Raw genomic sequence first — 16,116 nt, 5'->3', positions numbered from 1 at the left:
GAGGCATTTTTCTGCTACTTATGATGAAGAACGACTATGATGATAGTATGATAATGACGCTATTACTGGTTATGTTGATGGTGATATTAAGAATGAAGGAATGGTGATGATGATGATAACAGCCTTATGACTGAACTGGAAACGAATAGCCCATGTGGTTGCCAGGCAGCGAGAACAAGATGCTGACCTTACATGAACCCATGATGATGGATATTGTCCATTGGACTATGTAACTCTTAACAAGGGCCCAACCAGGGCAACTGGACTTGAGTTTTGACACTTGTCCAAGTAGCTTCTTCAGTTCTAAAAAGACTGTAGCGCAGTTGGTGTTTAAAAAGGAACATCTCACTGTACCGAACTGCATCCTGCATACACTACATTAACTCCTACTTTCCACTGCCCAAAAGCCACAAAAGTATCCGATGGCGTAGTGGCTAGGATTCTTCACGGAAGTGTCTATTGGTACTCCAAGGCAGTGATGGCTTGAACAAAAAATGGAATCTTCCTCAGATATCTTGGACATACATGTACCAGAGGGTTGGGGTAGTTCCTACCAAATAGTTCAGTGCTCCTCCATAAAGCTATTTGTGTCTATAGGCGACCCCATTAAATTGGAAAAAGGTGATAGTCGGGCATAGGTCGAGCAACACACAAACGTGGTTGGTTCTATCGGCCAAGGTCCCATGTAAACATCATCAGATGGTTTCTTCATATGGAAGTGTTGCCTACTAATGGAGACCAATGGTGGCCAGGTGCTTGACAATGTTGTATGCGATGACTAGTCTGAGTGAGTCCTTCCTTGTTTATTTTGGGTAGTCCATAAATACATGATGTAGCCAAAAGGTGTAAATTCACCCTTAAGTGAACTCTTTTCACACCACAGAGCAACAGCGCAGTCACAAAAACCCAACTGTACAGCTGTTTGCTACACATCTTCATGTGATTGTGCAGCGTGCCATGAGAGGAGTCTTTTTATGTCATGCATTGGCCAGTAATCGAACCCAAGTCAACTGAACTAGCGACTTGAACTAGTTTTAGTTCATTCAGGTTAATACAGACAGAAATGATAGTGATGATGTGCCAACAATGACTCTGTTCCAGGTCCAAAGCGAAGGAGAAAGAGGCTGAGGTCCTGCTGAAGGACTCCATACGTTTTGGTCCACATTTTGCTGATGCTTACTCCAGTTTGGCATCACTCTATGCTGAACAGGTAAAACAAAACAAACAACAAAAAAAATCACACACTATGTAGCACATTCTTCTTCTGCATCTGGAGACTCATTATAATCCGTCATACTTCATATAATTTCAGGAACAAATTAGCTGTGCAGTAAACCAGCATTAGAGAAGCTCGTTCAGTTGCACACGCTCCAGCTTCATTTCCTGGATTCACTTATTTCTTTTAAGTTAGCTTCCAACTTGCAGTTCAGGGAAAACTAACTTAGAATTCTTAGCAACACATTCTTTGTTCTCTACACATTCTCATTATGACTGATGGCTAAGCCCTGCGACACCATCCACAGTAGAGCCACAAATCCTTTCCAGACAAGTTTAGTAACCGTGAAGAGGTTTTTATCCCCATCCCCATCATTCTCTTTCATAGTATCTCCTTACTTTTACCTGTGTTCCTTCACAGAAACGCTTTGTTGAAGCCAATGAGGTGTATTTAAAAGGTATAGAGAACTGTCCGGACAATTCTGACCTGCATAACAACTACGGAGTGTTTCTGGTGGACACAGGTGAGTTTAATCTGCCAGATTCCCATTAACACTGCAGTCTTCTACTGATTACATACAACAATCAGGCATAACATTTGGTCCCCCTTCCCAATATTGTGTAGGTCTCCCTTGTGCTTCCAAAACAGTTGTGACTCATCAGACAATGGACATGGGCCTTCTGAGGGTGTCCTGTGGTGTCTGGAAATAGAATGTTGTTAGTGGGGGCCTTTGGGTCCTATGGGTTGAGGGGAGGGGCCTTAGTGGATCATACCACAGATTCTTGATCAGTTTGGGATCTAGTGAATTTGGAGGCCAGGTCAGTGGTCATATTGTTATGACTGATCGGTGTATATCTACATTGAGCAAAAGATCCAAACACTGGTTTTATATCAAGCTGATTGAGGCCATTTGATGTTTTTTTGCTGTGTCTACCTTAAGTTTGTAATTGATTTTCTACCTTCTGGGCAGCAGTTGATTTAATTTCCTTTTAGAACATTATAAAAATCAGTTTGACCAGAGAAATCAGGTTTGCAGCCTGCACAGATCTAAAATTAAGGTTAGTACATCTCCAGTATGTTGGTTGGCAATGCTTCCCAACACACTATGAAGCAACATCGTCTTCTCCCAATAGTATTTCAGGCAGTTGCTTAAAAGTGCCTTTTAAAATTAATGTATTCATGAATAAATAAGCCTGGAGAGATATGTGAATCTTAGGTAGTTTCACCATTACAGTAGCACCAGTATTGCCAATGTTGAGTTCATTCTGAGTTCAACACAGTGATGCTTCTGACTTTTTTATCGGCCACCGAAGGGTTAGCAACCCAATCTAAATCCTATGTTATGAAATGTTTGGCAGCAATGGGGAAGTCACAGGCTAAGGTACTTGTGTAAATCAATATTGATGCTTCTGGGTAGGGTTATGATTCAAGCAGACTTTATGAATATATTCTTGTTCCTAAAATATTTCTACTGAAGCCACAGGTACCATTATAAGTAGTAGACGTTAAACGTGGGACAACCGGGATCACATTCTTCTGTCTCGTTTTCTTTCCATTCATCATCCTTTCTTTCACTCTTCTTCATAATTATTGTTTCCTTGATTTGTTTCTTTCCTCCTTGTTCTCTAGGAGAAGGGGAACTGGCAGCCGCCCACTACCAGCAAGCAGTTCGACTCAAACCAGCGCATTATGTTGCCATGGTGAACCTGGGCCGTCTACTCCGATCATCCAATGAGAACAAAGAAGCTGAGACTTGGTACAAAAGGTAAGAAAAATAGAGTTTCTTACTCAGGGATGGCCTGAAGCAACAGCACTTCTCAGCAGCAGGATTATTGCTTAGACTTAAATTTAGACTGTTGACCTCATAGAACATTCAGAAGATCTTTTCTGTTCAGTTCATATGTATATTTATATAGCGTTATATGGCATTAATAACAATACAAATTGTCTCAAGACTCAAAACCCGGCCTGGAGTGGCAAGGAAAAACAGATCCAGCTCATATGGAGGGACCCATTTGCCAGCTGGGTAGAGACAGAAAAAGAAAGATTGATAGAAAGATTAATAAAATGAATATAAATAAAGCTGTTAAAGACAGCATTTGTTCTATCACAGGTGAGTTAGCTTCTAAGAGGTATCACAGGCAGATTGGAGAATGATGCATTCAGGTAGTAGTGAATAACTGCAGGCTATTTACAGAGCCTAATAATGCAGTCTTTAATACGACTTTCAAATTCTGTTTCCATTGATTTTGGACCTTGTTCTGCGCTGAACACTCAGGGATGAAACTGATATGCCTGAATGTTGGTCTTTCTTCTGTATCTTATTATTCACTGTTAGCTAACAGGTGAGGCAGGTCAGTCGGCATGGCGTCAAGTGGATTTCTGCAAATTTGTAATCTTCATGTTGAACAAGTGTTTGATAAATTGCTTGTGCTGCTGCGTTCTGACAGATTTTGTTGGTTAACGAGCTTAGTGTCATACGTACATCCCATCTGTTTTGTGCTTTCTGCTCAAACAGTGCGTGTGAGGAGCTCATGCAGGCAAATATCAGTGCCCTGAACCAGCATTTGAATGATAATGCTCTTGAACATGTTCCTCATATCATGACTTAATATGAATTTAAAATTTAAAACTACAGATTGACAGTAATGATGCCTGGCAATCTATGTTATATAACTGTATGTAGCACCTTTGTCAGTGGCTTCCAGTTTATATGCAGAGAGACAGATGGGAAAGCTGCTAGTGATTGAACCTGCTAATGGATATGCACACACTAACAACCTCCAGCCTCATGACCTTTGAACTCTGCCTGCAGGGCACTGCAGGTGACGAGGAAGGTGGACATCTTGACTCCCCTCGGAGCGCTGTATTACAACACAGGTCGCTACGAAGAGGCCCTGCAGGTGTACAGAGAGGCTGCTGCCCTGCAGCCAGACAGTACAGACATCTGGCTGGCTCTGGTAAACACTCATTAAATGTCTCGTGGAATGCCAGGACAACTAGGGGCACATGTGTGTGGGAGGGGGAAAGCAGAAAGCTGCCACATACAGGATATTCACTTGGAAAAAGCGGTTTGTCTCGTGTTACACACTCTGTGTTGCTGTTCCAGGCTCAGGTTTTAGCCATGGCCGGTCGCACCAAAGAGGCGGAGAAGATGACCCTGGATATCATATCCAGAGAAAGCAGCTGTATTGAATGTTATCGCCTCCTGTCTGCCATCTACAGCAAGCGTGGCAACTACACAGAGGTTTGTTTTTTCTGTGTCCCGGCTTTGATTTCCATTGTGCAGATGTAAAATCTCACGCAGCGGGTTCAGACGATCACAGTCAGGAATTATAAACTGACAGCCGCTACGACTGTTACCGTGGAAACAAATCACCTCTGCTTTACATCAGAGCGGTAGGCATTTGCTGGTGAGCACAAGCCCACTGCTCACCACTCAGCTGCCCACTCTGTTCTGTCACCACCATCAGCACTTGTGCCTTACATTTTCCCTGTGAGTCAGTTTAATAGAAAATATAAATTGACAGTTTTTGTATTCATTAAACTCTTTCTGGTTGTACATCTGTATAAAATACCATCATACATGCTGTAATTGTATGGATTTCCAGGGCTGATTTTGATTATGCTTTCGTAGCATAAAGGAAGGAACTATTCAGTGCCACAAACATGAAAAGAACAACCAGAAAGAGTTTAATTTGCACTGCCAGCTCTGGACAGGGTCACGAAAGGTTAAGAAAGTTGAGGTGGGCTTCAGTGATGATGCAGCATTGTTCCTACACCTGCAACTCCCAGCAGCACGGTGTCTGCTTAATTCATCGACACATTCACAGATTGTAATTCCTCAGTTCTGTTCCGGTGTTTTCCAGAGTAGCAGTGATTGAGCTGACGGTGCAGTTTGACAGAAAAGCAGGAATAAATTATTCTGTCTGCTAAGCTCTGTTCTAAATCAGCTCTGACTTCCCCTCCTCTACACTCTGCTCCTCTGCTCAGTCTTGTCCTCCATCCATCCCTCTCTTTTCCATAGTGCTCCTGGTTAATTGTAGCAGGTAGTGAATGTGCTTTTTGCAGAGCCTACTGTGCATTCTCTGAACCAACCGTGATTGTCAGCATTCCAGCCGGAAAAGATACTCTAAATGCAAGACATCCGTGTCTATCCATCTTCAGTGTCTGTGTGTGTGTGTACTGACTGTGTGTTTGCACCAGGCTCTGGATGCTCTGGACAGGGCCCTGCAGCAGAATCCCAGTGATCTGACAGTGAGAGCCGAGCTGCATTTCTCCAAAGGAAACCAGCTCAGAGAGATGAACCAGCTGGACAGAGCCTTCGAGGTACTACCGCTCTCTCTCTCTCTCTCTCTCGTATTGACTCTTTTTTTCCATGTCTTCCTCACCTTTTCCTCCTGTAAGCAGTATAGATTTCCTATAGCAGCTTATCAGAACTGTGTCTCCCTGATTGATTCTGGAAAACAAGAGAAATGTTTGCGAACCACAGCACATGTACGTTTCTACAACAGGTAACAATTTAAATAAGATGCTCACGTCAGAGTGTGCTAAATTACAAATCAGCATCAACTTTTTAGATAAGTATAATTGTTAATTATCATATTCAGTGTTGTGGGAGGCACAAAAGCTTTTGCATTGATCCCTGAGCCCAGCTTGTAACGAGGGACTGGACTTCCCCTGTCCTCAATATTTAAGCCTAAAAGCTGCACCCGGCTTTTGTAAATTCCGGGGTGAGGTTTTTAAATGCTTTGCACAAACAGGAACTCCACAGAATGTACTAGTTCCATTGAGCACTACCAAAATCATGGAAAGGTTTTGTCAAAACACACATTTGCATATGTGTGCACACACATACACAGACATTTCCACCACAAAAGAATATCCAAAAATGTAGTCTGTGTCAGCTGCACAGCTGTGAGGCCAAAATGAATCTTGGGTTCTGAGACGCCTGGGAGAATTCTGAAATACAATGAGTCTCCTTGGCCACATTGCCAGATCAGAGTGAGATTTAGAAAGCGCCACCATCCTCCAGCTGATTCTGGTATATACTAAAGCTGTGCCTTTCAGACTCAAACTCAGCAGGCATTGCTAAATTGGAGACCTAAACCTCTGTGAATTGTGAAAGAACTTAGGAGCAAGGCAATCTGCAATCAGCTGATGGCATGAAACAACAGAGTAACTCAAAGTAATAAATTATCTGCATTCCAGAGCAGTAGACTCCCCCATTATGTACAGATGAAGAAGAAAGATAATTGCATCCACAGTAGATATTAGATTTCGAGCCCTAGGAGTAGGCAGAAATAAGTGGTTAGTTAATGTCAGGTTCTTAATTTAGTTTATTTTTGGAATTACCACCAAAAATACAAAGGCAAATTTATCCAGTAACAACTGTAAGACTTAAATGACCAAAACTGTGCATCAAAGATGACAGACAGATGAGATAGATGAATTTTAAATACAGCTCTCCTTGTTAAAGTCATCGATATTTAAGGAACAGGCTTGAACGGCTCAAGTACGGATGGTCGGAAAAATCATAGGCTTGGCAGGGTGATATTAGAAAGGAGCGAAAGAGGGTTTGACAGCCAGAGAGAACATGTGACTGAACAACAGCGATGAAGCAATCCATGCCATCTGAGAACCATGGAGTTGAATTTGTTTACAACAAAATTACAACTGATTGGTTGCAGAGGTATTTGTTTCCCCCTGTATTGGCTTAAACACGCCCCATAATGAAATTTGTAGTTACCAGACTCATATTCTGATAAGAACTGAGTCTGCAGACGCCAGACTACTGTCAACAGACGATATGCATCAAGACAGATGAGTGGCAGATTCAGAGAGAGACAGAATTTTCTTATTTAGTTCAAATTCTGCACCTCTGCCCCTGTAACCTTGCCGTTACACCTGGGTCCCTCTCCTTCACACACATGTATTTAGTTTTGCTTCGGCTAACCTTCAGAATTTTCTTATTTAGTTGCATTTGAAAAAATAAATCTACATCAACCGAATGCAAATAAATGAGACAAAATCAGATCAGGTTTCTAAATATGTTTCCCCCTTAGAGCTGGGGTTTACATAGCCCCACTGTTTTGTTAATACAACTGAAATTTCAAACTGACTGAAAAGAATGAAAAGTGAGAAGCATTTACAGTCCCAGCTCATTAGTGCAATTGTGGTCGGCCCGGACTGTGTCGGCCATCTGGCTTATACTGTAACCGTGGGAGTTCCATCCACACAGATCTTCTGGCATACCCTGAATAACTTGTCCCAGGATCATGTATCAGATTTTATCGGCTGAGGAAGTTTCTGGTAGGCACGCCCATTGACTTCCTGATAACAGGGCTTGAGAAGAGAAAAGGCAAACAACTCAGAGTGCTCTGCTGGAAACACTGATGAAGTGGAAGCTAGACAGACAGCAGACAGAGCCAAGGAGGTCATCTCGGGTTACTGGAGCTTTAAAGAGAGCATTGTTTGTGCAGGGAACCTGTCTTATTAATTGATGCAGATAAGGTTTTGATGTGTTATTTCACAGGCATTATCACAGACTCGGGGAGGACAGCAAACACGAGACAAGCCTGAGAAACTGTTTGAAGTCTGCTTTTAAACTGGTTGATTTTAGGGCTTTTATGTCTGTTTTTGTGTCAAGTATGTCAGAGCACTGGTTCAAACCGCTCTGCCTTAGTATGTGCACATAATAAGCATACATAAAAAAGCAGTCACTTTTCTTGGTACTGCAAATTCTTGACATTCTTGCTTGTTAGATGTAATGAAGAGACCAATAATCTTCAGCAAACCAAAATCAAAAGGGGTAAAATGGGTTAGAAGGAGAGTAGTTTTTAATATTTTTTTTTTGCAAATGTTTGTAAAATGGAATTTTTATTTTGTTAAATTCCGTGTTAATTCATAAAAGCAAAATGCACCCTGCATGTGCAAATAAATGAAAGTAGACGCTCTCCAGAATGCTGCTGGTATTTAAAGACACATGCAGCAGCAGAAACAGTCACATTGCTGGTGCCAGAGAGGCTGCTTTGATTTTTATCACCACCACCACCGTGCTTTGTAGAGTTTACTTGGAATGCCAAAAAAAAAAAAAAAAACAGCCAGTGAGCAACAGGCTTGTGGATTAGCCTTAACAGCAGGAGACATGTCAGGTTCCTCTCCTGTCAGCCAGTCTGAGCACTGACAGTGAAAAAATGAAAACTGTAGCCAGGTCTGTTGAATCTTTATTCTGCCAAAGCTGCTAATGTTAGGCTCAGTATCAATAGTATAAACACATGGACAAACACAACCGTCCTCTCAGTGCCCTCTACATATTAATGTCAAGACCTCACAGTGTTACAGTACACGACAGTGGCCTCTCTCCCAGTGCCAGATCTGAATCCAACAGAGAATCTTTGGGATGTGATAGAACAGGAGTTGATAGCATGAAAGTGCAGCAGACAAATCTGCAGAAATGCTGACGCTATCATGTCATCCTGCAGCAGCATCTCAAATGAATGTTGTCACCATTTTGTGTAATTCATGACAGCATGTACTGAGGCCTTCCTTATAAAACAGCCAGTTTGTGTAAGCCCTAAATAGTTGATTTGTACATTTAATAAGCAGGCAGGTTGAGCCTCGTGTCCTGTTAGGGACAAAAGTGTCCTTTGACAGATTTACATAGCAGTGGTTATGCTTTTTCCGATGATATTTGAAAAAGGTGTGTAGTTTGTAACTAATTTTAATATTTCAAACACAAATCCCATATTACTCTGTTTTAACTCTGTGTGATGTAAATTGTTATGTTGTTGCTATTAAGAAATATTGCAATTTTTGAAAAAACAAAGCATATAAAAGGTTAAAATTCTGAAATTAATCAAACTTTTGGTATTCATGCTTAGGTCTGAAGTTAAAAGAGTTATGTTAAAAAAACAAAAAGCAAAAATCTTAACATCTTAACATATGCTATTTTATACCATTTTTGAAGCACCTTTGTCCCTTAATGGTAACAACGTAACTATTTACCTCTCTGACATTACATCAGAGAATACACTCAGATCTTTTCAAGACCTGAAGTCACACTACAATTTACCTGGTACTTCTTTTTTCTTCTACTTACAACTCCGCAGTGCCCTACTGGCATATGGAGTCCCATGGGGAGATAATTTGGAGCCTCATCCGATTCATAGAATTTGTACTACCTCATCTACCCGAGGATTGGTCTCCTCTATTTACACATACATCACCAAACGTGCAGAAAAACCACTGCAGGTTGATAGTCACTGGAGCCATGATCTCTCGATTGCACCTAATACAATAAATTAGACTACAGTCTGGTCAAAGATAGTCTTATCATCTCGTAATCCCAACCATCAGATGATTCATTATAATTTCATACACAGACTCTACTGTACTCCTCGCAAATTATTTTTAATGAAACTAAACCCATCTCCCAATTGCCAGCTATGTTCTTTAGGTACAACAGGAACTTTTGTTCATATGGTCTGGGATTGCCCTGGTGTGAGAGATTCTTGGAGTATGGTCTCCAATAAGATGTCCATAGTATTAGAGCGTACCATCCCCTGTTCCCCAACTATCTTATTGCTTTGTGATTTGACTGATCTAGACCTATCTTTGATGCACCAACGCTGGTTCCTGGTAGGCCTTACTGCTGCCAAGAAACTGATAGCACAGAGATGGACAGCACCTCATGATCTGTCTTATAAACATTGGGTAAATACAGTTATAGATCTGGCTAAGCTAGAGAAGTCTGTGGCCATTATGCATGGCGCTCAGACTAAAAACATTACTTTATGGTCATCGTTTATTGATAGTATGTCAAGATAGTAGCCATAGTAGATAGTGGCCTGATGTCCCCTTGCTACTTACTCTTTTCCTTTTTCATCTCCCATCTTAATTTGGCATACCTATTTTGTCAACTTTGTTGAACTGTATCAACTAACCGAATCTCCTTCTTTCTGGGGCGGGGAGAGCAAGACCTGGGGGTGGGGGGGAATGAATGCGGTTGAATGCTGTATGTTTTCTTATTTGATATATGTTGTCTTATTTGTTGTTTTACATGTATCTCTGTTTGTTTGTGTGTTTGCTGTATGATTTATAAAACACAATAAAAAATTGATAACAAAAAAACTATTTTAAAACAGGGTATGAGGGTTAAACAAAAGCATCAGTTGTATACAGGTCATGGTAGTCTTTCATATCTTGGTGCAAAACTCACTGGTATATCCATGATACGATCTTAACCCTACCCTGCTTGAATGTAAAAGAAGGCAAGTATTTCAGGTGGTCACATTGCCACTTCTCTGAATGAACAGCACTGAGCGCTAGCTGCCACTATGAGTGAGTTAAGTCAGCCATCTGTCTTTGAATACTTTCCAGAAAGCACTGAAAGCAAAAGTAGAACATAAAGTCACTGCTCAGCTTGGTTGTTATCATAGATGTACTGGATGTGACTTTGACTGAAACAAACTTATTCAAAATGTCCTTTGATAAGCGTACCGTAGGAGTGTAAAGCAGACAGATGGAAGGTGGATCTTTTAAGCTGAAACACCTGTAACATCCTTCAGAATAATGAGGGTAAGGGAAGGCGGCGGGCTGCTCTGTTGTAAGTCTGGAGGAGAAAACCCAGTGATATTTAAGGAACGGGCTCGAACAGCTCAAGTGTGGAAGGGCGGAAAAATCACAGGCTTGGCAGGGCGATATTAGAAAGGAACGAAAGAGGGTTTGACAGCCAGAGAGAACATGTGACTTATGTGGAAAAGCAGGTGAAAAACAGGACTTCTGAACAATAGGAGAGGTGAGAGGTCTTCCTTTCTGTGCACCAAAACTTCATTAATAATAAGATTACATCAGTTACTTCAGTGTAGACGTGCTTAACATCACTGTGTTGTTATCAGACCTACTGATTATTTAATTTGCTTTGACGCCTCTGTGGGAAAGCTCTCATTAGCACAACATAAACCAGATCCACCAGCAATCGAATATATTCCACTTCTCCCATTGCCTGGCACTGGTGTGTGGTTTGTCACTGTGACTGTAAAGTCTGTCTGCTAATCAGGCCAGAGGATCCTCTGCTTGTGGTCAGAGATCCTCTCATTGGTCAGAGAACACAACTACTCCTGTAAACACGGATTTCCCCCACAGCGGAGGAGAGGAGCTAAAAAAGATGCCATGCCTTTCCTTTAGCTTAGCGTTAGCTGGCATACATTTCAGTGAGTGCAGTACTCACTGTGAAGGACTTTCGTATAATGAGAAAATCAGTAGTATCCTGGAATTGCTCAGCCACATCATCGTGTCCTCGGGAACCTAATCAGCGTCTGAAGTCCAGTTCAACATGCAATCACTCAGTACTTTTCATCTTAAAGGCTGTAAGAGACGGAGACACTTTCAACTATATAATGACCGTAATGAAAACCGTTAGATTCAGCTCAGGTTGTTTGTATGTAGCCGCATTATATTCAGTGTCTGATTGCTGCTGCACATGGCATCAGTCTTCAGATCACTTCTGTATTCATCACTGTTTGTTTCTCTCTCCTGCCAGAGCTACAAGCTGGCTGTCGAACTCAAACCTGACCAGTCCCAGGCCTGGATGAACATGGGGGGCATTCAGCACATCAAGGTAGCAAACAACAGTGGAAAGCAAATGTGTCCAAATCCAGTCCTACACCACAGCAGTAGTTTTCCATCATTTCTGTACCTTGTTATTTGGAAGCCTTATTAAAATTATTCTGAGGGAACACAGTCAGATTGAAGGATACTACTACTATTATTGTAGTAAAGAAGGAAACTGGTTGCAGCTTTCAGAGTTCTCTAGTTCAGCTGATGACAAACTACTGTGGAAGGAATTGTGCATTTTAGAGCTGTGCATTTTAATTGTCTTTTCTCAAAGCAGCGTATTCATTCAGTTCAAACATACCTCACAGTGTAAAACATGTTGGTCAGAGTCTCCTTATAGTGTACGGATGTAACACTAGAGATTTTAAATCACAGATTCAGCACAACTGTCATTTTTTGTCTTCCAGAAGCCCACTACATACAAGTAGACAATTGTCACAGTTTCAAGTTTTCTTGGCTACACTATGAACTGCACCTGCATTAGAACATCTCCCATATGAAAGTCAGGCAAATCATAATATTTCTTGTGACACAATCCATTAATGTGAATTCAGTTTTAAAGTTGAGCCCTTGTGACAGGTGTCAGACTTTGCACAGCTCTGCTAAAGGATGCTGAACGTCACACAGTTTGATTTGTGTCACGGTGTGAGCTTGGTGCCGTTATCACAGGTTTAATGACAGATCACAGCACAGCCAGGTATGAATGAAAATGTCTCTTTGTTAAATGTGCACGTTGTGTTTGTGCGTGCACAGGGAGACTACGCAGCTGCTAGGATGTACTACCAGCGGGCCCTGCTTCTGAGTCCTGGTTCCAAACTTCTCAAAGAAAACCTTGCCAAGCTGGACCGGCTGGAGAGGAGACTGACAGAGGGGGCTTAGACCACAGCGATCCCACCGACACAGCATCGTCCTGGCCACAGGGTGGGGCACTGTTCGGCCCTCTAGAGCCCAGACACCAGCAGCCAAACTGCTGGACAAAACCAGCCTGTGCCCATGTGGGGAGCAGAGGAGGAGGTTGAACTTACAAGAACTGCACGGTGTTCAGAGTCAAACCGGGTGTGATGGAGTCTAAGAGACCGATCAAGCCAAGGTCCAGAAGCCTTTCCTGTGGCAAGCAGAAATGAATGGCTGGTTGAAGACCACTGGAAGCTCCGTGCATTGGCCTGTCTGCATCAGCTTTACTTCAACATACAGTACATTTGATTGTTTTGTCATTTCGGTTCATGTGGAGTTATTTCCTTTACGGCACTTAATTATAGATAATTCAGTCTTCTGCTCTGCCTTTGAGAATTATTCATGTACAGTATTTACATTAGTGCAGTGACAGTGCTTGACAAATATTATTTTAATGGAGGGAAGGAGCATGGGAGTTCTTTCTTGACCTTTTGGTCGAGTATGTACATTTAAATGATCTAAGCTCAGAGGTCCATTTACTAACTTTGGGAAGTTTCCTGTCACATCTCAGGACTCGGAACCAGACAAAGTCACATGGCCTCACCCAGATCCACTTAGAACTGTGACTCCAGCACGACTCTAAGCTCTGCCTTCGTTTGCTTTAGTGAAGAAATCCTGTCCAGCAATTGGAGTTTTTGTAGTAATCAAGCAACATCACTTATGGCCTGTTGCTGAGTGAGACTCAAGTCAAGGCCTAAAGGAGAAGGTTAATATGCTTTAATTATTCACTTGCTATGAACTGAAGTTAAATGAGTGATTACATTTCAACCTCTGAAACAAATGTGACATGTGCAGTGAAGTACAGTAGCACATTTCACTGCCTCATTGAGCCACAAACCTACAGTCAGGTCCATATAAACGACACAGTTCACTAGTGATCACATTACAGTGTTAGAGAGGGCACCTTAACAAAGAGATTGCATTTGGTCTTTTAGCATATAACTGATTGAGACATTCATCGAATCTCACCTTAATCTAACCCATTAGCAGTTTATACTATCTACCACTTGTGATATTCGCTTACCTCAATATTTACTGAATGCACTGAAAAAAAGACCCGACAGATTTACCAAACCGGATGAGATGGCTGCAGATTCTGTAGCTAGGTTCTGCCGTATAATGTCACCAGCAATCACCACTCACACCCTCACAGCTCCTTCGCCGTGTCTCATGGACGCTGAGACCAAAAATGTGACATTTAAATTCATCATACCAAAGCCCAGATTTCCACTGGTCTGTTTTTTGTTTTCCTTGAATAAAGCAAATCTCTTTTTCTTCTTCCCGGTCTTCCTCAGTTGTTGCTCCTGAAAGGCCTGATTTCTGCTTCAATATGGGCTTTGCACTACAAAACACACACTTATCTCTTGCTCTGCAGTTTCACTGACCTCATTTATTCAAAGTGCACGTGGTTAGGACATGCTTATATCTCATTTAACAGCATATTGATGTACCCCAACATCACCGACCACACACTGATTAAAAGTTTGCACAGGTTACATCGCCCTGCGGTTTTAGACCCTGAATTCAGTGAAGGAATAAGTCCACTCCAAACATCTGAACATTGAGAAGAGCATACAAAGGTTCCAAGGCGGGTAGAAGGATGATAGAATTATAATAGTGGTCAGATTTGTGATGCTACTCCTCAGAAAGACCATCTTTGAACTGAGACTAGCATTATGAACATTAAGCCACATGGTGACACCTGAATCAGCTCCATTGACTGAAGAGGACTATACAGATGAAAGCTCTGAAAAGCTACTAAGTGGACCTTTGAGTTTATTTTATAGTGTCACACTAGGGAAACGAGGGAACAGGTTTCATTTTAATTCCACTCTAGTGGAATATATCAGTGAATACAACAGAGGCTACTTTTCTAAAGCTCTCAGATTATCCGACTTGTTAAAAATGTAATTAGATACCGGCTGCTTCCTCTTGAGACAAACCATGTTCACCTGACCTCCATTCCCAGACGTGGCTGCGGTGTTCAACCTGACGTCACAAGCCTTCTGCTAGTATAATAAGCTAGTGTGTCTGCTCCGGTGTGGAGCTGAAACCTGCGGCTTTCGTGTGTACCATAACCTCCGGAGGTTGCCGTTTGATCGCTCGTCGTGGTTTTGTTGACTGTGAATGAATTTTTGTTGTGGAATGACAATGGGATGGAAATGAAGTGACGTAGTGCGAGGACTGACTCGCACAAAGAAAATAAAGTTTATGTTTTATTAAACGTTTTTTTGGATTTGTTGTTTTATTTGAAAATAATTAAAATTGCTTTTCCTGCTGTGTATTGGGGATTTAGTTGTCATTCTAACCCATAAAATACAGCAGACAGCAGACCACATGCAAGAACACTGCATGTATGATTTGATTCCAAATTGTCCTTATGCACACCATCACATTTATTTCGTGGCATCCATTAATAACTCAATACTTTTTTGTTTGTTCTAAGGTAAGAGCAAAAGAGTAACCTCGACCACATTTATGAAAGTATGTGCAAAAGCCTGCTTGACTTTTTGCTGGGAATTGTTAACAGTGAAGCTGAAAAGGCAGATTCTGTTATCAAAGCACAAAAGAAAAACGCTCTGCAATCAGTCACTTAATAAATTAAAATGATTGCACTTAATACGATATCCACGCACATTTCTTTCTTTGAACCTGTCATTAATTTGTGACACATGTTAAAGAGTCTTTGATATCTTGCTTTAGCACAAGTCCAAGATAATCTGGAGTCATTTTGATAGTCCTGACGTACTGGAGCCATACACATCTGAAAAATAAAGACCAAAGAAAGACTAATAGAGAGCTTTTTATTTCATTTAATCATTTACACGGATCATGCATAACATTATGACCACTGACCACTAACATTGACCATCTTGTGACAATTCAATGTTCTACTGGGAAACTTTTGGACCTGGCATTCATGTGGATGTTGCTTAGACATGTAGCACCCACCTAGACCAGACCAGGCAACCCCAACCCATAGCAATGACACTCATTGATGGCAGCAGCCATCCCCAGCAGGATGCGGCCTGACACAGGAACACACGGGCACACACATAAAAATGGTTTAGGAACAACTCAAATAACATGAAGAACAGCACAAGGTGTTGACCTGGCCTCCAAATTCACTAGATCCCAAACTGATCAAGTATCTGTGGGATGATCCACAGAGGCCCCTCCCCTCAACCCATAGGACCCAAAGGCCCCCACTAACAACATTCTGTTTCCAGACACCACAGGACACCCTCAGAAGACCCATGGCCAATCCCAAAAATGATGTTTAAGTGAAATTGAGGTTCTTTGTTTGAAGTGAAAGCGAATGACACAGA

At 41.7% G+C, this 16,116-nt stretch overlaps 1 protein-coding gene across 1 annotated transcript in view; it reads left to right on the top strand.

Moving 5' to 3' along the window:
* Positions 1-15,015, top strand: part of tmtc1 (transmembrane O-mannosyltransferase targeting cadherins 1) — a 109,058-nt gene extending 94,043 nt beyond the window's left edge. Inside the window, exons 12-19 of the mRNA XM_084573375.1 lie at positions 1,102-1,210; positions 1,637-1,739; positions 2,846-2,981; positions 4,032-4,176; positions 4,326-4,463; positions 5,423-5,545; positions 11,760-11,837; positions 12,587-15,015. Coding sequence (XP_084429501.1) covers positions 1,102-1,210; positions 1,637-1,739; positions 2,846-2,981; positions 4,032-4,176; positions 4,326-4,463; positions 5,423-5,545; positions 11,760-11,837; positions 12,587-12,712 — 958 coding nt within the window. The 3' untranslated portion in view covers positions 12,713-15,015. The remainder of the gene's footprint in view (positions 1-1,101; positions 1,211-1,636; positions 1,740-2,845; positions 2,982-4,031; positions 4,177-4,325; positions 4,464-5,422; positions 5,546-11,759; positions 11,838-12,586) is intronic.
* Positions 15,016-16,116: the final 1,101 nt, after the last annotated feature.

This window comes from Chelon labrosus, assembly GCF_963514085.1.
Source record: "Chelon labrosus genome assembly, chromosome: 23".
NCBI lineage: Eukaryota > Metazoa > Chordata > Actinopteri > Mugiliformes > Mugilidae > Chelon > Chelon labrosus.
The sequence above is the reverse complement of the archived record's forward strand: the minus strand, read 5'-3'. Positions and strand labels throughout refer to the sequence as shown.